Consider the following 24,136-nt stretch of genomic DNA (forward strand, 5'->3'; position numbering starts at 1 on the left):
TGGGGGCTGCATGTGTCCTGCCAGCCTCGGGCTTCTTTCCTGAGAAAAACAAGGGAAAAAAAGAAAAACACGGGAGTGGAAGAACGTGGCCACCAAAATGTGCTGGTTGCATCAGCATGTTTTATTGTGGAGTAGATACAGGGCTGACGCAGTTGCGATGCTGGTTGTTGGGGGGAAGGAGGGTTCTCTGGGAGCGTTTGGATGCAGTGGAGAGGCTGGTGGGGAGCAGAGCAGTCAGATTTAAGCACTGGAGGAGGCAAATGATTGTTTTAAGCTGTGATTTGACCGCTGAAACATGGAGTGGCATTTTCCCGTGCCTCAGACATTGTCAGAGCAGGACAGGCTCCCGGTGCTGCCCACTGGGGCTGGGGACGTGCTGGGCTGATTGCACTTGGAGCAGGAACTGGAGCAAGGGTTTGATCACGGGTCTCTGCAGCGAGTCCCTGGCGGGAGCGAGGGTGACCGCAGCCCAGCTGTTTGCTCCAGGCCCAACTCTTGGTCAGGAATGGAAGGAAACATAAATAATACAGAAACCACCCAAATGATAGCTACTGGGCTGGTTTATTTAAGTGCAGTGTGAACGGCCTGCGGAGAATGTCAAGGCTGTTGTGGGAAGCCAGCAGAGCTGGAAACGCTCTCGGGCTGCCCTGGGATTTAAGGAGAGGGGCAGAATCACTTGCCAGCTTTCCTCTGCTCCAATTCGGCCTCGTGCAACCTCCGTCGATGGGGCCCTAGCACAACCTCCGTCGATGGGGCCCTGGCACAGCTGCTGGGGCAGGATTTCCCACACACGTGCTGCCTGCAGGCCCCAAATCTTGGTGGCAGGCGGGTAAAGCCCCAAGGCAGGAGAGCTGAGGGGATGCTGGAGGAGGGGAGGTTGGGTGGCGCCTGTGGGTTCCCTGGCTGTATTGTGAAGGGCGTGCGGGGTTTAATAGAGTCTCTCCCACCACTAATAAAACACCCCTTTGTGTCACAGCCCCCAGCAGTCCTTGGCCGTGCTGAGCCGCCCTCGCAGCTGGCATGGAAGTGCCCTGGGCTGGGCCATCATGGGGGCACAGATGCGGCAGTGTGGGGCTCAGCAAGGACAGAATATGGCCCAGTGGGGTCATGCGGACCTATGCTGTTGGTGCATGGCTCCATGCTGGAGCAGGGCAGAGGGGAGCGAGATAAGGCAGCTGCTCCCCTGCCTGCGCAGCATGGCCTCATGGAGCGGGTTCCACAGGCAGGACTTTGCCCCACATGGTGCCGTGGCTGTCAGATGGTGCCAGGGTGGCGGGAGCCTCCCAGCAACGGCCCAGACCGGCTGGACTGTCTGGTCCTAGCTCGGCCCAGCACTCGGGGGTGTCACAGGCACAGAAAAAAGCCCCTGCCCTCAGCTTGGTCTGGCACTCTTTGCTCAGACTCCCCCTACCCAGTACAGGGCCCCGGCCAGCAAAGGACCTTGCAGAGCCGTGCAGGGGCCAGTGGCACAGCCCTGGCTGCCGGGGGGGGTGGCGTCGTGGGGAGGCCTGGCACCATTTGGGCCCTGTTTGTTACATTTCCTCCAACCGCACTTGGACTTCCCATGGATTCCCACGGGATGCCGGTCCCGGCCCCTCCCAGCCCCAGGGTGAGTGCTGGGACCCCAGCCCGGGGGGTCTGCCGATGCTCTGCTCCGGGTGGGGGGGGCAGAACTCTTCTCCCCTCGCTGCCGGAGGTTTGCCCATGTCTCTGCTGCCGCCCCCTCGCACGGAGGCTCACGGGGGGCAGTCGGTGGCCTCCCACCGGCCCGAGCCGGAGGAGCGGCGGTTGCTGGGGGGGCCGAGCCCCTGCCCCGGGTCGCCGCCGCCGCAGAGGGAGCGGCCGTAGGAGCCGAGCTCCCGCCCCCGCCGCGCCTTGGAGAAGGGGGGGGGGGGCGGCGAGGGTCCGGCGCCCCGACGGCCGGGACCCCCGTGGGGTGCGGGTCCCCCGGCGCGGGGCTGCGGCCCCCTCTGCCGTCGGAGCGGCGCGGCTGCAGCGGCCTCGCCGGGCCGTGCGTGGGGACCGTGAGGCGGGCAGACATCGCTGCCCGCCTTCCTGCGCCCTGGGAGCAGGGAGGAAACTGCCCCGAAGGCTGCGGGGATGGGGGAGCCTTCGGTGGGGCGTTGGTCCTGCTGGTCTCACACCCGCAGAAGTGGTGCTCAGGTCACACAGAGCCAAAAAAGGTATTTCAAAGGATGGGACAAGATGGGGGACAGCGATCCCACCCGAGGGCTTCAAGTACACTCACCCTTCCTGACGCTCCTCAAGGAGGGGAAGGAAGGAAGGAAGGAAGGAAGGAAGGGGGGAACCTGCTCCCCTCCCTTGCGCCGTGGCTGCCATCGCAGCCCGGCCTCTGCTGGAGGGAGCTGGGGGGGCTGCGCAGCCGAAGCCCTGCTCTGGCTGCAAACGATGCTCCGCTGCTGAGCCCCACGCGGAGCTGAGCCCCACGCGGAGCTGAGCCCCACGCGGAGCTGAGCCCCACGCGGAGCTGAGCCCCACGCGGAGCTGAGCCCCACGCGGAGCTGAGCCCCACGCGGAGCTGGTCCAGGCCGCAGCAGCCGGGGTGTGCGGCCGTACGGCCCAGCACCGCACGGGCAGCAGCGGGGACGCTCTGCCTGCTCCCCCCCGCGCAGCACCGCAGGCCGGTGTTGTGCCGAGCGGGTGTTTGCCCTGCCCGGCTGAGCTGCCAGGAGAAATGCAGGGCAGGAATGCTCCCAAACAGCGGGGTGGGCTGCCCCTTTCCTGCTGGTTTTCCAGGTGGCATTTTCCAGCTGTCAGCGAGAGAGATGTGAGCCCCCCTACCACCCCAAGGCCCTGGGACAGAAGGTGAGAGCTAGGCAAGAGCTGGGGAACAGAATTTAAGGGGTTTCTGACAAAACAGAGAGGCTTTGTGGCGAGTAACGAGCTTTCTTGAGGAAGCATAAAACACAGTTGCGGCAGGAACGTTTCTCTCGCCTCCAGGATGTTATTTCTGGCTGAAGCCAGTGAAACGTGGATGGACCCCTGCCTCCCACTGCCACGGGCTCTCCGAAGGCTGCCAGGGTTTCAGAGGACTCAGGGCACCTGTAAGAGCAATGAATAATTCCTCCTCTCCACACACAGCACCAGGAGGGAAAACGCAGCCACGGAAGCTGGGCCTCCTCCCGGCTTGTGATGGCATCCCTGGTACAAGGCCCAGGAAAGTGGGCAGCGCCAGGAACGAAGAAAGGAGATACCCTGAAAACCATCCTCAGACCCCCCAGGACAGCAGCGACAGGCAACCGGGGCAGCTCACACACGCTCCGGCCGTGGGGAGCGCCTGCACCACAGACCTGGCTCTGGCAGGGCAGGCTGGAGGCACAAGCTCTTCACTGAACCCGGGATGAAGATGCTCCTTGCCAAGCAGAAGCAGCTACATTCAAGAGTAGGTCAAGTTCAGATTCTGCACCAGGACCTCAGGGCTGTTCTGACATGGAATCATAGCACCCGGTACAGGAGGACATGATCCCACAGGGCTCCAGGGCCATTACCTGGCCTGCCGCCTCCCCAAGGAGAGACCCGAGATCAGTGTTCAGCCACACACCCTGCCCTGGGTGCCCCCTCCCCTAGGGACCAGGAGCATCTGCTGCCGCCAGCTTCCCGCGCGCTGTGCCGGGCATCTCGCCCCTGCCCCTGGAGCACTCGCCTGGGCTGGGAGAGGATCTGACCGAAAAGACAAGGACCCCTTTTCTTGCTTCTGCCATCATGACACACAGGACTGCGGCATCTCAGTCTCCAAACACATGACAGGCTTCCATCTCACTTTCAAATTAGGTTTTTTAATTAAATAAATAACATCGAGGGGTCTTCAAGGCAGTATCACTTCACAGTGTAGGGCTTGGGGGGAGGAAGGGGGGAAAAAGAGTCCAGCATTGGGAGCGGCTCAAAGTGAATGTGCTTTGTAAGAAGGAAAAAGAAAACCCTAACAAAAAACCAAAAACAAACCTCCTCCCCAAGCGACTCCCCCTCCCTGCCCCAGCCCCTTCCACCCCTCTCCCTTAAAGTCATGTGGAAAAAGCGCCGCACTCATGTTGAAAGACCCCATGCGAATCTGTAAACAACACTGAAGAACATAAATAAGAGACATTTTTGCCTCCTCCAGCCTCCCCTCTCCTTTCGTTAGGGCTTGAAACAAACCAAAGAAAAAATGGTTTCAGGAAAACTAAGAATGTTCTTGGCTGATGGAGAGGAGATGCCAAGGCCTGGCCCTCCCTGGGAGGGCTGCCCGTGCTCTCACCCTGCTTCCTCTTCTCCTTTCAGCCAAGGAGCTTCCTCTCTCCCCCAGAAAAGGGGAATCACAGCCTGGGCAGTTCCACTATGGAGCGGGCACTCGTATTTGCTTTCTGTTTCCAGCAACTGGGTGCAGCCGGAGGGGAGACCTCCAGTTACCACATCTGCTTGACAAAGCAATGCCGGGTCAAGGCATCTGTGTGTGTCTGGAGCTCGGCACCTCTCAGAGCTGGCCAGGGACCAAAGCAAACCCCTGCTAACTCACGCAAAACAGGTCTGGGGCTTGGAAGATGAGAGACACTGTCTGATCCTATCATCCTGTGAAGCTGCGTGATGCCATCTCCGTGCTCCCGCTGCAGGGCTGAGCGCAGCTTCACAGGGCTGGGTAAAAGGAGGATCGAGGCTAATGGTTGTAGTCATCTTCCAAATCCACTGGCAGCAGAACCAACTGCGGGATCACAGCCCGAAGGCATCTACCAAAACAAGCAAAAAGCCTCAACCCAAACCCCCTCCCAAATGCAGAAAATGGCTGGAGGAAGAGAACATCTGCACCGGAGCCTTGCCTAGCAAGTCATCAGACAGCATTCGCTGCATGGAAAAAAGGGGAATGAGAACATGTGTACTTAAGCCAGCAGCAAACCCCAGACCTGGAAAACATTCAGGAAGTGAAGCAGCTCCAGACTCCAGCACACCCACAAACGTGCCACTGTGGCTCTCTGCACAGCGGCCGGCCACCTCGCTGCCATGCGCGGCCGCCCTCGTCACCTCCTTGAAACATTGCTAATGGCAGTGAAGGCATACTTTCCTCTCAGAAAACAGAGAGCTTTTTTTGTGATCAGAAAGGGGCAGGGCTGCCCTGGGACTTCCATGCTCTTCTGCCTGGGACTTTGTGCTAGCACTGGTGTGCCCTGGAGCTTGGTGCCCTGGGAGCGAAGCAACCTCCTCCTCCCGCAGCTGACGAATTGCTTTAACAAGCTAGGAAGTTACAGATGTTTTCATCTGCATTTTACCCTCCTGTACTGCAGCCGTCAGCAAGGATCAAGACATTCACTGCCAGTAACAGAAGCGGCAGCACCGCACCGCTCTGGGGCCGACGTCGCTTTGTGGGTCTAGAAACTCCTTTTACTCCCAGTACAAGTTCTCCACGGCCCAGCACTGCAAGGGAACGTGAGAAGGACTTAAGTGCACACGGTGCGACTGCACCACGCAGTATCCCTTTCCAAGACCTGATGCTTCTGCCAAAGGGCTGGGCCAGGCCACATCCCACCTGCAGCTGGTGGCAGCGTGGGCAGGAAGACACGCATAGCTGCGAGAGGTTTGAAAACAGCACTGTGCGTGCCCGTCGTGACCCACAGCTCAGGAGTGCAGGACAGCTGTTGGGAGGGGAACGGGGAGAATGACTTCTATTGCAACACACTATCTGTGGGTGAAGGGCCAAGACTCCCCGTCTTCTTTTGGCACTGCGGGCCCGTCTCCGCAGGCAAACCGCCCTGCGGCCCAGGTGGACTGTGCTCCCTGCGGATTTCCTAAGCTCTCGGCCCTCCAGACTGGATCCTCCGTCCCAGCCCCAAAACGCCGGTGTGACATCCCTGTTCTCAAAGCATCTCTGCGCTCAGACTGTCCCACCGGGGCCAAGGGACATTTCCCCTGTCCTGAGGCAGGGACTCTCTGAACAGCCTGGCATTACCTGGGGTGACACACGGTCAACGACACAGGGGGTGATGGACCTCCCCCCTCACTAAAGCCAGCCACCAGCTTTGCATGCTTGTGTCAGACACACTGGAGCAGAAAGGTGTTTGGTTTCACTGTAGCCTTGGATCAAGGAGGATGGAAAGACGGATTCTGACCAACAGCTCCAAACTGTCCCTATGGAACAGTGGAAGTCCCAGGATTTCACTCAGTCAGGTCAAAGTCCTTGCTGGGTCTGTGACAAGTTTGTGACTGGAGACTCTCACTGTGACAAAGGCTCTGACCGAGCCACAGGTGCTGGGCAAGCCTGATGAGCAGTCAGAAAACTATTTACATCTCCGATGCCAATGAGGCCAAAATCTGTGACCGATAAGGACACTTGCGCAGGGGCCACCTCTGCCTCTGGGTCTCTGTCCAAATCCACAGGGCCAGCAATTAAAGGCAAACCCTCGTTAATGTCTGCAGGGAGAGTGAAGTCCATGGTTATCGTCTCACCAGAGCTCTGCAACGTCTCCTGCTTCTCTGCTAGTCCTGGTCCTGCCGGCGGCAAAGCATAGAGCCCTGATTCTGAGGGGCTGACCGTGTGCTGTGTGCAGGAAGCCGAGATGGCACCTGAGGACGTCTCCTCCGTGGGGTCGAAGGAACAATTCGTCTCTGAAGGAGTACTGCACTCATAGCCCTGCCCCGATTCACTCATGCTGCCCAGGCTGCAGGCTGTGCTCTCCACGCTCAGGGGCTCTGCGCGCCGCAAAGGAGGGAAGTGTGGGGGATGGACAGACAGGGAGAGAGGGTGGGGGACAGCAAGTGAAAGAATGCTAGAGTGAGTCGATGACATACAAAAAACCAGAATTCAGTTCCATCCCACCTAATCACAACAGTATTTGTTTGATGGCACAAATGTCTATTACAGCAACCAAGATCCCTGCCAGCATGCACCGAAGAAAGGCAAGATGCAGACAGCAGATGGGAGGCCATCAGTGTTTCTATGGAAATTAAAGGAGATCTCACAGAGACGCTCCAAGATAAGCCAAATCCTAAGTCCTATCCCCTCATGCCGACAGCCCTTGGGAGGTGCCTACACAAAGCCCTCATCTGCGGTAGGATGATGAGGGAATTAACTCATTTCAGGCTTCTCACAGCCAGCTCTCTCTGAAAGCAGTTCGCAGGTACAGCCTGACTTCTGGTGCCTTAAATCAGCCTCCGGAGGAGCTGCCTGTGTGTTAGTGCACTGGAAGCACCTAACTGAGGTACCCGAAGTTAGTGCAAATCATTTTGCTTTGGGAATGACTTAGGGCACCCCTCGAAGCCCAGAGCAGGAACAATTCTTTTTATGTCACTACTGGTCAATGTAAGGACAGACAAGTCTCCTTTTCTCACACCCAAAAATCTGCCCGGGGCTGGCATGTGGCACAGGGCAAAGCGAGCACACTGGCAAGGTGCGGGGAGAAGAGCAACAGCTGGATAATGGCAAGAGGAGGAAGGCAAGGGAGGCTGCTGAGTGAGGGAGTCGGGTTATCCCCATGGCAGACAGAAGAAAAGGAAGTTACCTGTGCTCTCTATTGCTATCTGATCTTGACTGAAGTGAGAATCCAGGCAGCTAGTTGCAGAGGGAATTGGTGGGGAGCTCCGAGAACGACCGGCATTTTCTACTTCACCCCCGTCCAAGTCATTGTCAGTGTAATCCCTGTGGGGAAAGACAGATAGCACTGCCACCACCTGTTGAGCAGAGAGACGCAGGCAGGGAAAACAGTGACTGGGATTAAAACCCATCAACAAATAAAGCAGCAGGACCGCAGAGACCTCACCAGAATGAACGTCCATCCCTTCCTGTCTGCAGACCCCAGTTTAGACTCTGCACTGAGGCAATCACGGTTAACTTAGCATGGCTAAGACCAGCCCATGATAAACCAGAACGGGCTCCGCAGCTTTCCAGAACAGAGCGCTCTGTGCCACAGCTCTCTCTGAGCCCCAGCCCCTTCCAAAGCCAAATAAATGGTCAAACGCTCTCGCCAGGGAACAGCCAGCTTCATAGAATGACCGCAGCGGGTTGTGACAATGTTAGTGTGCCAGCAAAGAGCAAGTGATGAGAAAATATTTCCTCACCCTGGGGGGATGTGAGTTTTCAGGTACTTTCCTGTCTTGCATTAAAAAAAAAAAAAAGTAAGACTTCATCTAATGCTTTTGATTCAACTTAAATATTTCATTTTGACCTTTTAAAACATCTCAGTTTCAACCTTTCTGAAAAGCATTTCTGTAATTAGCATACATTTAAAGTCAAAAATTTGTCTCAAAGGTGGCAGCAGGGAAAGAAATTAATTCAGGCTCCAAAATACCAGAAATAGTGTATTTTTTTTAACTTAAAAAGCTCCCTTCCCAAAACCTCATTGAACTGAGTTATTTCCTCAGATCAGCCCTGAATCCCTGACCCTAGCCTTAATTGTTGTGAATTCATCTGTCTGAAAGAAACTAGTATTTTCTGACACAAGGAAGTCCACATCCAAGCAAACAATTTCTTTATCTTCCCTCCCCACACTAACAGCGTTTGTGTTCTGGGAATATCCAGCGGATCCCTCCATGCTCCCACCCAAGAAACCTTCTAGAGCAGAAAGCGCAGACTTTTAAGCGGAGGTGCTTTGCAGCAGGAATCTTCACTGGGAGGTTAACATTACTAATTTTAGTGTGAGAATATTCCACGCACGTGGCTCCAGGGTGGAGGACGTACTTCTTCCTTCCTAAACGAGTCTGCTGAGTGAAGTAGTCATAGCGCTCTGATTTTTTCCACATGTAGTAATACTCCACACACTCGCCCACTGACCGGGTGCGGACCTGAGGAGAAACATCGTAGTCAGAAAGCCATACGTCAAGATGCATCTCATGGAGCAAGGACTATCCTCCTATTTAATCAGCACAGAAAATTAAGTGCATTACAGTAATTTATATTGCTACGGACACATCTACACTGCAGAACAGAAGCACATACTGAGATTTCCAAGGTGGTAATCAGCCAGAGAAAGAACTCCCCACAGTGCACAACTGCTCTTGCAGACCCCAGCGTGGGTTCACACACGGTACATCCGTGCAGGACTTTCCTGCGCTTCCAGCAGCACACAATATCAAGAGAGCAAACCTGCGTCCATTTTCACTGGCCAGCATCAACATGCCTACAATTAATCAGCGGTAGAACTGGACTCTCTGGTTCTGCCAACTCCCAGCACAGCAGCATATGTCCTGGGGCCCAGCTCTCCCTACAACAGCATCTTTCGTTCTAGAGGATCCCAGGGGACTTTACAAAACATCCACATGCTCAACTCACTCATTCACAGAAGTACTGCAAGGGCTGAGAGTTTGGAAAGAACTTTTGAGACTCCAGAAAGGGCTAATCAGTAATTAACTGACATCACTCATGCAGGTCAGTGGTGTTTGTGACTTCTCCCACCTGGAAAATAAGGCAGAGCAGGGCAGTGAACAGCCCATCACCTGCTAGCATGAGTCAACACAAAGCCTGGGATCGGAACTCAGTAGTCCTGAACTTCCTGCATTAGCCGAGGCTCAAAACATACCTCCGGTGCAAACGCACGGCCTCCTTCCCTTTGTCTTAGTGGGACGCAGGGGTGAGCGTCCTTACCTTGTTTGCTTGGATAAGATGAAAGTTTTTCCCATGGACCCTGAAGCCATGTTCAAAATTTCTACATTCTTCCTCACTCCAGGCACAAAGTTCATCTATAGCAGAAAGAAAGAGGAGTTGGAGGAGATGTAGAGAGCCTAGAAAGTTACGTGTGCCTTGGTGTTTGGGGTAGAACCCACATATGGGAGGTTCTCACCTCTGATAACCTTCACGTTGAACCGTAACCTCCGCAGGGCCTCTTCTGCATTGAAGTTGCATTTAACCAGTTCATACAAAGCCTAGGAAACGGAAGAAAATGACTGATGCACATATCTGAGCAACACACCACAAACCAACCTGCTCATGACTCACGTTCGCTTCGTAAAACTTATTTTTCCCAGGAGCCACTTTGCCAGTAACCCCAGCTTGATCATCAGCATCGATTATTCCACTCTCCAAGGCACTGGATTACAAACCCCGGGAGTGAAAAGACGCGGTCCTACCAGCAGCTCTGCAGATTACAGGTGTGCCTCTGTGTTCCTGCAGACTTACTGTGAGAATATAACCTGGCTAGCTTAGAGGAAACTACCGCTCTGAGGTTTCTTAGCCAAATGTTTGATCTTCTGCTGGCTTCAGAGAAGAATTAGACAATGCTATAGAGGACAGATGGAAAAGGATGTTCCTGCTGCAAGCTCTGGCTCAGAGAGTTTGGGTACTGGGAGAATGCAGTCAAAGCACTACCCATTCTGTACTTGCCCGTTCTGTTACATGCTTTCCACAAACATCTGTTATTTTTTTGGAAGAAAAGTACTAAGCTAGACAGGGCTGTGGCGCACTCCACTACAGCCTTTCCCGTCTTCCAAACAGGAGCTGAGTTAATACAGCCTCCTGAGACTGCAGCTGAGCAGCACACCCTCACTATCCATGAAGCAGGAGCAGAGGATCACTGGAGTTAGGTCTCATTCTCTTTTAAGTGGATGTCTCAGCCAGGATCTCTTTAGGCAATGTTGCACTATTACACCAGCACCATTAGGGTATCTGCGGGCTGCAAGAAGCCCCCACGCTTACCTGTTCATTGTCCTTCACCATCTCTCCTTCTGGCAGGCTGATGCTAGACAGTTCGTCCCATCGCCGCTTCACTGCACGGTATAGGAACTCCTCGACCTCTCTCTCAGGGAGTATGTTTGGGTCCCAAAGCAGCTGATCTTCATTCTCATAGGCTAACAGAAAAAGCACTGGAATAAGCTAATCAAACTGAGAATTCTGCCGCTTTTGAGAAATACTCTGCATGTACGTGCATAGGAGACAGGAGGGAGGAAGTCTTTGCTTGCTACTCCAACCGGCACCAGAGATGACAACCATGTCTGCGAAGGTACTGCATTTTCCCTCCTGACTTTGGAGGCAGATAAGCTTAATACTCCTTATACCCCTTTTAGAGCCCTAAGCACAGGCTCGGCTCAGCTTGCTTCCACTTCAGAAGGGTTAGTTGACAAGGTTTTTGTTACCACATTCTCAAAGGTTGTTGCTTTGATTCATCGGTCCTGGCAACTAAACCCCCCTAGGTTCTAAGGTGCCTTTTCCAGCACACTGTAAACAAAAGGAGTGGGAGGTGAAGGCAGCTCAGAGCTACAACCCTGGCCTAGGCCCAAGACTCTCTCCCTGTCCTAGACAGAAAACAAAGCAGCTGCAAGGCTCTCCCTCCCCTGTGAGAGCTTATAATGCTCCTCCATGAGCTGCTCCACCCACACAGAATAGCAGGAGCACGCTGCATCACTAAGTGAATCTTGCCCCTTTCAGCTTTCAAGGCTCTTAGTCCACGAGAACACAGCACACAACAATGCAGAAAGATGTTTAAGTAAAATAACAGCACAGAGGAAAGCAAGAAAAAAAGACTTGCTTGCAATAAAAAAAATAATCAGAAATATTGAGATTTTTCTATTCAGATAAAAACATCAGCACCCTCTGTACTTAACTCATTTCTAGAGGCAAAGGAAACAATTCTTCTGCTCTGTAGAATGACTAAAATCAGGTCAGAGGCACTACAGACAGGGCATAAAAGATGCCCATCGGGATCCACTATCAGTTTCCTTTCATTTCCCACTGATGCAAACATACAGGTTATGGAAAACGCGCGCTAAATCTGTGGCCTTCAATACAGAAGGCTGAGAGCACTGATAGAGTAACAGTGAAAAGTTCTAAGAACTATACTGGGTAAATATGAAATAGTACCTGCAAAACGGGTAACTTTTGTCTCCTTTAACTAATTTGCTCAGAGTCTGTTAGGATAAAAAAAACTAGGGAGGAAGGATGAAATTTCTGAAGACGTGGCTTTCTGTTAGCTACCTTGTTCAGGAACTCAACAAGCTGGTGCTCATATTGCACTGGTTATTAGACACAGTCTGCAAATCAAGGCACTTCCATCTCCTCTGCAGACATCCTGTCAGATGGGAAACTGATCAGCTCCAGGGAGTACTGAATGAAAATAATTCTGGCTACTCAAGGAAGGTGTCAGAGGAAAATAAATCAGAGTTATCTCCAGAAGGGTATTCCTTCTCTTTGGCTACAGCTGAGACCCCTCCTCCAAACCTGTCACACCAATCCAGTTTTGACTGAGCAGCTTAGCCTCTCTAGCTGTATTACTAGCCCTATTCAAACAGGCTAGTTTAAAGCCAGCTCACGTGCAGCTGTACATTTTGGTGCCAACGCTGAGAGGTGCCACGCCTAGAGACGTAGAGCAGAACTGGTGAACCAGGGCCCCATCAGATGCCCGGGCCAGCAGCCCTACATCCAAACAAGATACATAAAGCAGCTTGTCTTACCTTTTTCACCGTGCCTGTTGAAGTGGGGGATGGGAACAGTGGCTTGGTACTGAGGTCCAACCATGATCTCCTGAAATATCACCACAGAGAAGTGGGTAAATTGAAATGGAAAACGCTCCATGTAGGCACTGAGGTGTACTTCGTGATTTAGGGACTATGACACCACGAGGCCGATTTATATATCGGTAGTCCCCGCTGACACTATTACTTCTAGGGAACCCTGACTATTTTATAGGGTAACTAAAAAGATTTACTACCAACCAGATGATACTTTGGGGACCTTAGGCATTTACATAGTTTTAATGTTGAAGATATATGGCAAACAGCTAAGGCTGGAGATAAAGAAATGCAAAAGCTCTCCAGCAACCTTCACAACCAGGATGAATTTGGAAGTCTGCTCCTCTCTTTCGTGTGATGGTTCCACCTCAGTAAATCCTGCTGGGAATATTGCATAGCATTTCACCTTTATAGGGCTACAGGCTGCAGGTTTAATTTACCAAGGCACAACAGCATTTTCCATATCTGAAGCAGAAGGTAATTTCAGACAGATTTCAAGGCTGTATTAAAAAACCCTCTTGCAACCCATATCTGCCACTGCCTTCCACAAAATGCAAGTGCAGAGCAGAAGAAAATAAAAAAGAAAATTTCTTGAGGAAATAGTACAGCACTTTGGAGTCATGCTTTCCTCAGACTCAGGCCCATTGTATTAGCTACCCTTCCCAACGCGCTCAGATCATTTACCTTCTTACACTCATTGGATGGGATGGAATCCTCCTCTGAATCCTCAGCCATGGAGGAAGCGCATGGAGATGAACACGGCTCTTTGTCCTCATCAGCAAGGAAGTTGTTCGCTTTGTAGGAAAGGAAAAGATCTGTAGTTAAGTTTCCTTTTTTTTTTCCTGTTGCTCTATGTTCACTCTTTCCTTCATTTTCTGTTCTAAAGTTACTTTCAGCATCCTCTTCAGTGACAACTTACCTGTGCTTTCATTTTCTCCTTTTAAATAAAATAATTTGCAGGCTTGCCACGCGGGTGGTGCCGACCAACCCGGGGAGCTCAGACTCCTTTGTTTTGCAGGCCAGCAGAAGGAATAAGATCACTTTATGCTGAGTCTCTCTCATGCACTTCAGCTTCCTGTGTACTCCAATATTTAGGAACTGCCACAATATATCACATCACTAGTACTACTTAATTTTTCACTTCTAGAGGTGTGTAGATCAGGTACTGGTCTTTCAGACTGCAATTATAGCAGGTAGCAAAACAATTCTCACTTTCTCAATGTTATGAGCTACGGCTAAAGACAATTCTACGCTCTATCATGTCCTAACGGATGCTCGGTAACACCACTGGCACTCAGGTTGATTTGCAGCCCCCAGAAGAAAAGTGGAAAAAAAATGATGTCAGGAAGCTTAATGACAAAATAAAGAAAAACATTCTTGCCCTAATCTGCACATCACAACTAAGTAAAAACCAATTACTTAGGAATTAGTGACACATACAGCCAGGCTGATTTGGGAATAGGTCCGATGCATCGTGGGATGTGACGGATGGAGTCAGATCATCAGCTGAAGACTGTGTCTCCTCCTCTTCTTCCCCTGAAAGCAAATCCTTCGCTATTTGTTCCTTTTAACAACAACAAGAAAGTGAAAAATATTTTTAAATTGAAAAAAAAATATGGGGGGCGGGTGAGGCCTAGAGTAAAGCATTTCTGGCCAATGGTGGCCACATCCACAGATCTCCTCACCCTCCCATAGCTCCTCCAAAGACAGGTTCCCTCTCACACTCCCCACCATCCCTAGGTTATCTTCCCTAGAAGCACTTCTACAAGTGCCAAGACTTCCTATGGAAGCCAGAGAGAGAAAGAGCAAGTGTCCCTTTCTGCAGAGTTCCACCCAGGATCTCAAAGATCCTGGAAGGAGAAAAAAAAAGCTTTCTACAGACTTTAGCTAGAACAGGAGGAGCCATAGCTTCAGCTGGCAAGATACAAACCTCCCCTGACCCTCCACAGATTCACATCTATGTGTAGAGACTTGTAACCCAAGTTCCATAAATAGGTTTTACAGTGTTCTTTTAAAAAGTTATCCTCTCTCCAGTCTCCCCTAAACTCTTTAAATTCAATTTCTGCACCTGGTGCTCCTCACTGAGACACCAGAACTAGGCAGGCCCCCTCCCCCAGCATTAATCAGATCCCACCTGAAAAGAGCTACTAGATGTCTCAAGTAACATACAGCAGAGGGTAACAGCAAACACCCAAGCAGACAGCTGCTCTTACCTTATCCAGAGTCATATCTGGGAGATTTGGAGTAATATCATTGCTCTCACTGTCCTGCTCCGAGATGGGATCAGACGCCTCATAGCCATAAAGTGCAAGCAGCTCCTCAAATGGCATTTCACTGCTCTGAGCGAGAGGAGGACAAAGCTTCATCAGGAATGGAACAATCACCGAGTACAACACCAGCTGTAGTGAACACAGAGATATGCAGAGGCAGTCAAGGCAGCTCTGCTTTTCTGGGGGCTCTGAATGCCTTGGGTAACGCTGCCTAATGAAGGAGGGATGGTCTATCAGGACTCACCGTAACCTCTTCTTCTCAAAGGTACAGAGAAGCCAGGAACTTTCACCCCAAAGCAATAGAGTCAAGGGCATTTAAAAAAATATACTTAATTTTTATACTAGATCTCACGCTGATGAAGAGATGCCAGACAGCAGAACTGTATTTATACTGAGGAAGGGAAGGAGCAAATCCCTGTACCAATCTTGTGCCTGACCTGAAAAGAGTCTCTGTCACCAACACCACACTTTGTGTTTCACTGAGGTCTCCGTGGGACCACCCACAGGACCACCATATCATCTCGCCTTTGTAGTTCCTCCCCTGTGAAACAGACACACACCCTACAGCTGATGGCTCTTCTGCAAGGTGAGTGGAGACCGCCTCATCAGAGTGGCCTCTTGGCAGAAGACGACTCCAAAACTTGCTCCTGTCACCTGTTGTCAAAACCATTCCTTCCTATCCAAATGCAAAACTAAGACCCGTTGATGGGTGGACCTAAACACAGCACATCGCCAGCTGAGCAAGCAAGTCAGAGTTGCACGCATAAATCTTTGGTACCAGTACTGCAGAAGCAAACAAGAAAACCCAGCAGGTAATTCCCCTTCCCGCCTTTACCTGAGAGGCACTGAAACTCTTCTCCAGCTCTTCTAAAGATTTCTGCTTCTCCTGAGTATCATCTTCTTCTTCCCTTTCTTCCCGTACACCGTAGTTCTGTGAAAGGATCTCTGCTAGATTCAGTCGATGATCCGCTGAGCCCATTGACACAACTGCAGGGATTAGAAGAAGCTGGGATACTCGCACCACGCTAGACCAAACCTTCAGATCTGACAGAGCTTGGGGCGACCCCCTCTTGTGTGCGCAGCTACGATGCAGAGGAAACGATTAGGTAGAAGGGAGTGAGAGGGGCCGGGGAGCACAACTGAAAGAAGTCACTCCGTGAGCACTAAATTGCAAAGCCTGGTTCTCTGCACATTCAAGCCCCACAACTGACTAAAAGCTGAATCTGAAGGTTTTCTGAGTGTTTATGTGCCTCTCCTGACTGGATTCGTTAATATCATAACATGTGAACGCACACGGCAGCCTTTCCTTTGCCCGAGGCATTTTTAGGCTAATTACCCCTTACTGCAAGAACGGGCAAATGGACACTTGTAGGAGCTTTGGCATCTTTAAGACTTTCCTCCTCTGTCAAATGGCATGGGAATCAACCAACAGGTTCAGACGATGTTGGAAGGAGAAGGGAACAGACAGGCTGATCACAGAAGCCTTGTTTCCTCTGGAAACCGGACCAACAAACAGAAGCGTACTTAAACTGTGGCTACCTGCTGCACTCTGAAGGCCAGGCTCTCCAGGACATAGACTGTGGGCTGGGTACGGCACCACCCTTGGACTCTGCCTGCCAACCGAGGCCTTCAAGAAAAGAGAAAAATATGGCTGAGACATCTCCTCTTAAAATTGTAACATGCCTCCAGCCGCTTACCCCCACCAGCAAATGTAGTTTATTTAATTTCAAAGCAAAAGTTAACAAAAGCCACACAGGGTAACATTAGAAACTGTGCTGTGCAAAAAGAGCTCTAGTCAAGTTTATTTAACAGCTCTTTCAGGCCTCCTCTCCTCCTGATTCATCGCCTTCCCCTCTGTGTCTAACTGCATATCGTGGTGTTTCCATTTTACCCTTTTTATCTTCTGCACTCCACTAATTATTTATCCTCTCACCAGTTTAAGACCTCAGATCCTTATGACTTATATTTCCACATAAAGAACGATTTTGACCCTAAGCCATTATTCCAAATACACACACCATGCTTGCTTGAACACCGCATTTTTATGAACTGACCCACTCTTTGGAGACGCAATCGGAAGCAGCCAGCCACCACACGCTGGCTTCTCCCTAATGCCTCGCTGCATCCCGAAGGCTCAGGGGGGCGAGCAAAGAAATTTAGAGCTGAGCAGGCAGTGAAGGAGTCTGGTAGGACTGCAAGTGGCACAGCCGAGGTGGGAAAGGGTGAGACAGGTAGACACTGGGAACAGACACCTGCTTTCTGGCATTCAGTGGTCAGAAGTTCAGGCAGCAGTATGGGCTGAGGCCTGGAAAACAGCCCAGAACATCTGCTGCTCCTTGGGCTGCTGTACATGGAAATGCTGTTCATCAAGTTCAGCCTAGGTAGGGAGCAAGCAGGTAATTAACCAATGCCTTTGGGTGACTGAGAGTATCCGACTGCGGAAGAAAATCATAGTGTCAGTCCCCCAGTCACCAGTGACACCTTTTTATGATCCTCAGCCATTAATAATCTCAGCCGTGCACCATTACTCCTCGCTTACTCAGTGGGAGCCAGGACATCTACAATGCTTCAGTACGAGGCTCTTACGACTTATTTAAGAAAACATAGCACAGCTTCACATCAAAATTAATCCTCTAACAAGAGAACAAAGTACACACCAAAAAAAGCCACCCCAGACATTGGGTTCTGAGTTAGTGCCTTGAGGTATTAACACATATATTGCAAATTCCATAATGACTAGAGAGGCAGCTATTTTCTAGTTATAGTTACCACTAAGATAACAGTTGGCCTGGAAGGCAGCAGAAGATATTGCTGTACAAGAAAAGGACTGAAAGGAAGGAAAGGGAAAGGATCTGTGAAGCAGCTGTGGAATTCTTGCTCCTTCCTCTACCAGGACCAGTGAAAAGAGGATGCCTCTAGTCCAACCAGAGCACACGCTGTGCGCTGCAATCCACCATCCCTGAGTGTCTGATTATCAGCAGCAAGATAACCCCACTGGAGACCACTTTGCCTGGCTGCAGGCAGAGCCCAGTGACCGTGCACGCTAAAAGAGAAGGGAGGAGTTTATGGGATAATGAAAGAAGGGGACAGAAAGGATTCGGACAGCCTCCATTTTGAGGATGGTCATATCGGGAAATGGCTTTGTAACTCTGGGAAGTGTCAATGCCCCTTTGCTGGGCCTTGCTGGAATGCGACCAAGTACAAAACCCTCTTGGATAAATCCTTCCAAGCAAACTACCCCAGTTCCATGAAAAGGATATAGGTGAGGTCTACACTGACTCCCTCTAAGGTGGTCTGCAGAACTCTCTTTCCTGAGACAATGATCTATATATCAATTGCGCCTCCTTTGCATGGGGATCAATAAGGAGCTGCATGCAAAGGCTTTTGAAAACAAAGACTGAAACTGTTAGTGGATGGGCTGGCTTGAAGACATGTCAGGAATGCTTCAGGAACGATGAGATCTTATATTAATGATCAGGTGCTGAAACGAAGAGTAAGTCAGTATGGCAGGATGACAATTCAGTAACCAATCAGAAGTTTATTTCCCCGAAGCAGTAACATAGCGTTAGAGCATGTGGGAAGTGTTGTGAGCTGGAGTCACCATAACTGGCACTGCTGTGTTTGGGCTGAGAAAAGAAACAAGTGGCAGACAAAGCAAATGGCCCATTCCACGCCCAAACTGAAACACGCATGAAACCGAACGATCCCTCAGATTATTTACAAATCCAGAAGACCACAGAAACAAGAGTCAGAGTCAAAGGAGCAGGGGAGAAAGGCAGGTCTGGCTTAAATATGTAAACGGTGCCAGAGAGAATATTCCTGATGATACTGATTGCCGATGGCACATGATGCAGAGTTATTTCGTTTGAAAGTGAGGTAGCTGTAGTCTGACACTTCAAATCCAAATGTCACACAAGAGGCAGAAAATGCAAGAGCATTACATGCGTCAGAAAGACAGCAGCAACACCAAGCACTACCAGATATCTCCAGATCAAGAATGGTTCTTGGCTAAGGTGTAGGTGCTCCTGTCGCTGGCGACAGTTTTGGTCACCATCAAAGGTCACAGTGGTGAACTCCATTTATTTTGACAGTGCAGCATGATGATGGAAAATGGCTCCTACATCCATGGGCCATTTTAATCACAGCGGGGAAAAGAAAGATTAAATTCCTTTAATCTTACTTTAAGTTTGCCAGCAGCTGCTTTCCTTCCACTAGTCTCTGCTTCTCAGGCATGAGAACCTTCCTCTCAAAAGTTACACAGATGTTGACCAATTATCCAGAGATACAAACACGGGAGTGAGTGACTCCAGCACTCCCTCCTTTGTTCTGGGCACAAGTTTTTGAGCACATGGAACAAAGCAACAGCCTTTTTTTCTAAAATGCAGGCAGAGGAAGAGCCTGAGCTTTTTGCACTGACAAAGCTGTTTTCTAGTGCAAGGCAGATTGTTTGTCCAGAGAACTACCAGAGAAAAACCTTCAGGCTGAAACCACTCTTGCAAGAAAGTGAGGAAAAAAGAGGGAAGGTTTCCCTTTCCAGTGTAACTATTTTAATATCTAACATGGTTTCCTGAGCTAGTTTAACATGTATTTCAAACTCAGTGAGAGAAGTGTTCCTCGTCCCTTTGCCTTGCCCATACTACTTGCCATCAGTCTGTTTTCTGAAAACTCCAGCTGCTGCCAGAGGGAAGTGGTATGGATGGAAACGGATTCATCCTGTAAGCTATGGACCTGAAAGTAAAAAGTTAACGGAGGACAAGACACACAGGTAGTCTCCTGCACTGCTCAGGAAAATCAGTGCCCAAATCACACACCATTGCAACGTCACAGCAGAGATACTGCTCAGTTCAAACCTCTTCTGCGAGACAGTGACGGCTCCTGGATCTCCCCAAGACAGAGACCCGTGTGCACAATGGCAACGTGGTACAGCGTACCAAGGCGGCACTTCAGCAAGTCACATCAGCCCAACAACGTGCCAAAGTAACGCTTTGGCACAGACGAATGAAGCACCCTTTGTGCCCCACCAAAGGCGGCAGCGAAGACCAAACCATTCTGGATGGGATGGCAGGCAGGCCAAATGGCACCTTCCTCAGGCAAAATGCTGAAATACCCTGAAAGCGAAGCCCTGCCATTGAACAGAAGCTGTCTCAGCTAGCAGTGTTCTGAGATCCCGCGACAGAGCAGCCAGCTACTTCGATGTCTTCCCAGTGTCCTTGTGTCACATCGTGGTCACCAGAAGGATCTCGGGATGGAAATGAAGTACGGATGTGCCACAACAACCATTCAGACAGAATGGGGATATTTCAAAGATGTGTCAAGACCTGACAGGGAATGGCATTACCAACCACAAGTGTGGTGGAGCAATGGCAGTAACATTTTGGCAAGAAGCACCGAGGCAAACACGGTGTCACAACGGGAGAGGCAGCAGGGGCGTCCCAACCCAGCACAAGCCCTCCTCGCCCGCCCGCTCCCTTGGCAGGGCAGTTCTCCCAGTCCCAGACACCCAGCTGAACGGTTCCTGCCACCTTCCCCAGCCCTCTACCATTCCCACGTCCCCGACCTCCGCGTTCTCCAGCTGCCCAGGCCCTGTCGCTTACCTCCAGCCCCTTTCCTGCAGCTCCACACCCCTCTGACCCCGGCTCCCCAGCGACCCCCACGCTGCCGGACCCCGCTGTGTTAAAGCCCCGGGGGCTCCCACCTCGCTCTCTGCCTCCGCGCCGCCAGCCTTCCGGACCCTGGCCGGGACACGGGCCGAGGCACGGCGGCCGCGCTCCAGCCCCGGCAGCAGGGCCCGCCGCCCCACCCCACCCCGGCCGCTCAGGCAGCTCCTCCGGCCCAAAGCCCCTTTAAGCGCGGATCCCGGCGGCCTGGCCGCGGGCAGCCCCGCCGCTGCCTCCCCCGGCGCTGGCAAGCGGGCAGGGCCGGCACCGCTCCCCGGGCGCCCTCTCCCGTGCCCACCCCCACCTGCGCCCCCCGCCCGGCCCCAGGCCGCCCCCCGGCCCGAGCGCCCCCGCCCCGGCGGGCCCCGCTCCGGCGGCCCGCGCCGCCCCATCCACCCTGCGGCCGAAGGACGGCGGCCCCGGGCTGCCGGTGCTCGGGAAGCCGCCGGCGGCGGCGGGGCCCGGTCGGGGGAGGCGGGAGGCCCGACGCCCGGCCCGGCCCAGCGCGACCCCGCCGGCGGCTCACTCACCTCCGCCATGGCCGAGCGCGAGCGGCGGGGGGGCACGGGCCCCGGATGCGGCGGCTGCCGCTCATTGGCTACGGCGCCGCGAGGGCGGGGGAGCGCCGGGGGCGCGGCGGGGCGGGGCCGGGTCAGGAGGCGGGGTCAGGGGTCAGGGGGCGCCGGTAGCGGCCGCTCCCGGGATGGTGGGCGTGGGTCGGGCCGCGCGGCGCCGCCGCCGCCTCCCGGGGGCGCCCCCGTGAACGGGGGGAAGGGGAGGCGGCGGGCCGGGCCCCGGGGCCGCGGTCAGACCCGCGTCGGGGTCGCTGTCGCGAAGGGCCGCGGCGCTCGGTCAGTGCCGGGACAGCGGGAGGAGGGGGGCGCCTGCGGGCGGGGCGGCGGCAGCCCGCGCTGCGGCGGGGGGCTGCAGGAAGGAGGTCTTTGCCATCGGCGCCGCCGTGCGCCTGTGGCGGTGTCCCCCCGGCCGCGGGGCTGGACGGGCACGGCCTGCCCGGGTGCGCATCGAGACCGAGGGCGAGGGGCTGGGGAGCAGCTCCGCGGGGAGGGAGCGGGGGCTCCGGCCGACGGCAGGCTGAGCAGGAGCCCCCAGCGTGCCCCGGCAGCCCCGAGGGCCAGCCGTGCCCTGGGGGGCACCGAGCCCCGCATCGCAGCCGGGCGGGGGGGGGATTGTCCCGCTCTGCCCCGCGCTGGGGCGGCCTCACCCCGAGCGCTGCGGGCAGCGTTGGGCGCCGCAGGACATTGGGGGTATAAAGGTACTGGAGAGGGTCCCGAGGGGGCCGCGGGGCTGGGGAAGGGTTTAGAGGGGAAACGGTACGAGGGGCGGCTGGAGTCCCTGGGGTTGTTCAGCTGGAGCAGAGGAGGCCGAGGGCAGCCTCATGGGCTCTGCAGCCCCCTCCCGAGGGCAGGAGGAGGGGCAGGGCTGGTCTCTGCTCTCTGGTGCCCAACGCCAGGGCGATGTGCCAGGGGAGGGTGAGGCTGGGCATTAGGGAAAGGCTCTTCCCCCCGAGGGTGGTGGGGCCCTGGCACAGGCTCCCCAGGGAGGCATCACGGCACCAGCCTGGCGATGTTCCAGAAGCACTTGGACACGGCCCTCAGAGACACGGTGTGAATTTGGGGTGTCCTGTGCAGGGACGGGAGCTGGGCTCAATGGTCCAATGGATTGCAGAGCTTGAATCTGCAGGAAACAAACCTTCAGTGACTGTCACTGAGCAATGTGTTGATAAAAAGTCACCACATCTCATTTAGCAGTCACAGAACAGGGAAATTGGGGTAAAAGCCCAGGCACAGTCCCTGCCTTGCAAGGACCGAAACATAAGCATTATTCCTTGGTTCCTTGCTGTGGCTGTACTTGGAGAACACCTGAGATGCTCTTACAGAAGCTGCTTGATGGGTATTTTCCGTTCTGTTCAGCTGATGACAAGCTACACGCTTCCAGAGCATAATCCTCCAGCGCCTTGTTCTCCTTCAATGCCACACATCTCCAGGGCTCCCTGTATCCAGCCACCTTGCCAGGGGAGCCTTCCATCCCTCGGGGACCCACAGCTGCAGCCAGTGGGCCAGCGCTTTCCTCAGGGGGCACGTTAACGAGCTGCCAATGCGATTGGTGGGACGCGCAGCTACATTTGCCACCAGATCTCACCATTTGGTCAATTCCAGTAGGTCATCATTCAGCTCGAGCCGAAGCCTCTCAGGCTGTGACCAGATCTGCCTCTGAGAGCAGCGATCCAGCCGCAGAGCTGTGCCCATGGAGGTTTTCTTAGTGTTCAGTCGTCAGGAGCAGCCTCCGCGCCCGGCAATTTGCTCTGTGTTGGGTTTTGCTCATGCTTTTGAGCTCGGGAAGCAAAGTGTTATCAAGTGCTTCTGAAGTGGTGGTGGCCCTTGAGCTGAGAACCAGAGCACTTCAACAGGCCTTTATTCCCTCGCGCAGATCTGTCGAGCTCTCCTCAAAGGACTAACAGATTGCAGATGCTGTTTATTCAATTAAAAAAGTAACCTTGTCTCTAGCTTTCAGAGAAATTTCTACAAAAACTCCTGCTTTTTGCCTTATCCCAACAGTGCATCCAGGTGTTTTGTCACCGTAAAAAGCAGAAAGGCCCAGATTTGGGGTCAAAGGCTTGGAGAGAGTGAACTACTCTGTGGCATGAATTTTCAGACCCTCTGCCTGTTTGCAGCTTGCTCCAGGAGCCGTCTCACTGGTCTGCTGCCTACCCAGTGTGATCTGGGAAGCGTTTCAGGCAGCCCGTGGGACTGGTTACCCCCAAATCGCCGTGCCCGTCGCACACGCACTCGGTACCCAAACCCGTGCAGACTGCAGGCCGACTGCGCAGGGCAGGCTGCAGGGTCTCGCGTGAATTCACGTTCACACTTGGGTACTAGCTTTCCCTCGGTCTCGCAAAGCAAGCTTCCCTCTCCCGAAGGTTTGGAGGGAAGGACTCGTTGCAGCAAATTTCTTTTAATTCTTCATGACAATTGCCTGGCTCTGCTCATTAGCTGAGTGCTGTGCCAGGAGCTCAGCTCTACTGAGCTGGAGCAATGTCCATGCCAGCTTCTGCTGTTCTGTTTAATGACTGCAGTGACAACTGCCAGGCTGAGTGTCTCCAAGCAGCTGCGCTTCCTTGAGGGAGTGGTGAAACACTTTTCAGTAGACACTTTGATTGCCCAGTATGTTAATTTCTGTCCTCAGAATTACCAGGTGCAGCGACTCTCCAGTCGGCAGCCACCACCAGACCCTGAAGAAAGCACGCAGCCAGTTTGTGGTGCCGGGCCGCAGAGCGGTTAGTGTGTGAGCAAAGGCAGCCCCACATCAGTGCAGCAAGTCGGGGATTTCAGCATCTGACATTCAATATTCTGAAATTTTCAAAGGCCTTTTAAAAAAATGTGAACGCCATTGGAATACGGGGTGGTTTAGACTCTCCAGGTGTTCGCAAGTGATTAGTCATGACACTCCAACAGAGCACTGTTTTGCAGTTGCTGCTCTGTGGACAAAGACAACGAAACATAAAAAGGTGAAGTGGCTTTGGCCAAACCTGGGGTCAGTTTGGCTGCAAAACTGGGATAGAGCTAGGTCTTGCCCTCCTTTCTCTCCTCCGCCTGTGCTCTACCTGGTAAGAAATGCTTCTTCGTGGGAAAGCTTTACAGCCCTGAGACAAACAGCAAATCCTTTTGCGCTTGGTACAGTTCAGCAGTGGGGTGTTTAGCAACAATAAGGAAAAAATTATATCAGTATTGGGAAAGGACTGACACCTGCCTAGAGAAAGTAGAGGTTTGTGTC

General features: G+C 53.0%; 1 protein-coding gene and 1 long non-coding RNA gene across 2 annotated transcripts; one reads left to right on the forward strand and one right to left on the reverse strand.

The window, feature by feature from the left end:
- Positions 1–1,263: 1,263 nt before the first annotated feature.
- Positions 1,264–3,784, forward strand: LOC135316512 (uncharacterized). Its single transcript, XR_010375774.1, has 3 exons — positions 1,264–1,609; positions 2,758–2,826; positions 2,962–3,784. It is a non-coding gene; the product is annotated as an uncharacterized LOC135316512 (long non-coding RNA).
- Positions 3,778–20,958, reverse strand: MIER2 (MIER family member 2). Its single transcript, XM_064469979.1, is given in 13 exon segments — positions 3,778–6,675; positions 7,485–7,621; positions 8,636–8,763; positions 9,563–9,706; positions 9,709–9,840; positions 10,610–10,761; positions 12,361–12,430; positions 13,102–13,211; positions 13,858–13,981; positions 14,631–14,816; positions 15,523–15,674; positions 16,227–16,314; positions 20,875–20,958. Coding segments are annotated over 13 exon segments (1,908 nt in total). The 5' UTR covers positions 20,884–20,958; the 3' UTR covers positions 3,778–6,199.
- Positions 20,959–24,136: the final 3,178 nt, after the last annotated feature.

The sequence above is a fragment of the Phalacrocorax carbo genome, chromosome 19, assembly GCF_963921805.1.
Source record: "Phalacrocorax carbo chromosome 19, bPhaCar2.1, whole genome shotgun sequence".
Lineage (NCBI taxonomy): Eukaryota > Metazoa > Chordata > Aves > Suliformes > Phalacrocoracidae > Phalacrocorax > Phalacrocorax carbo.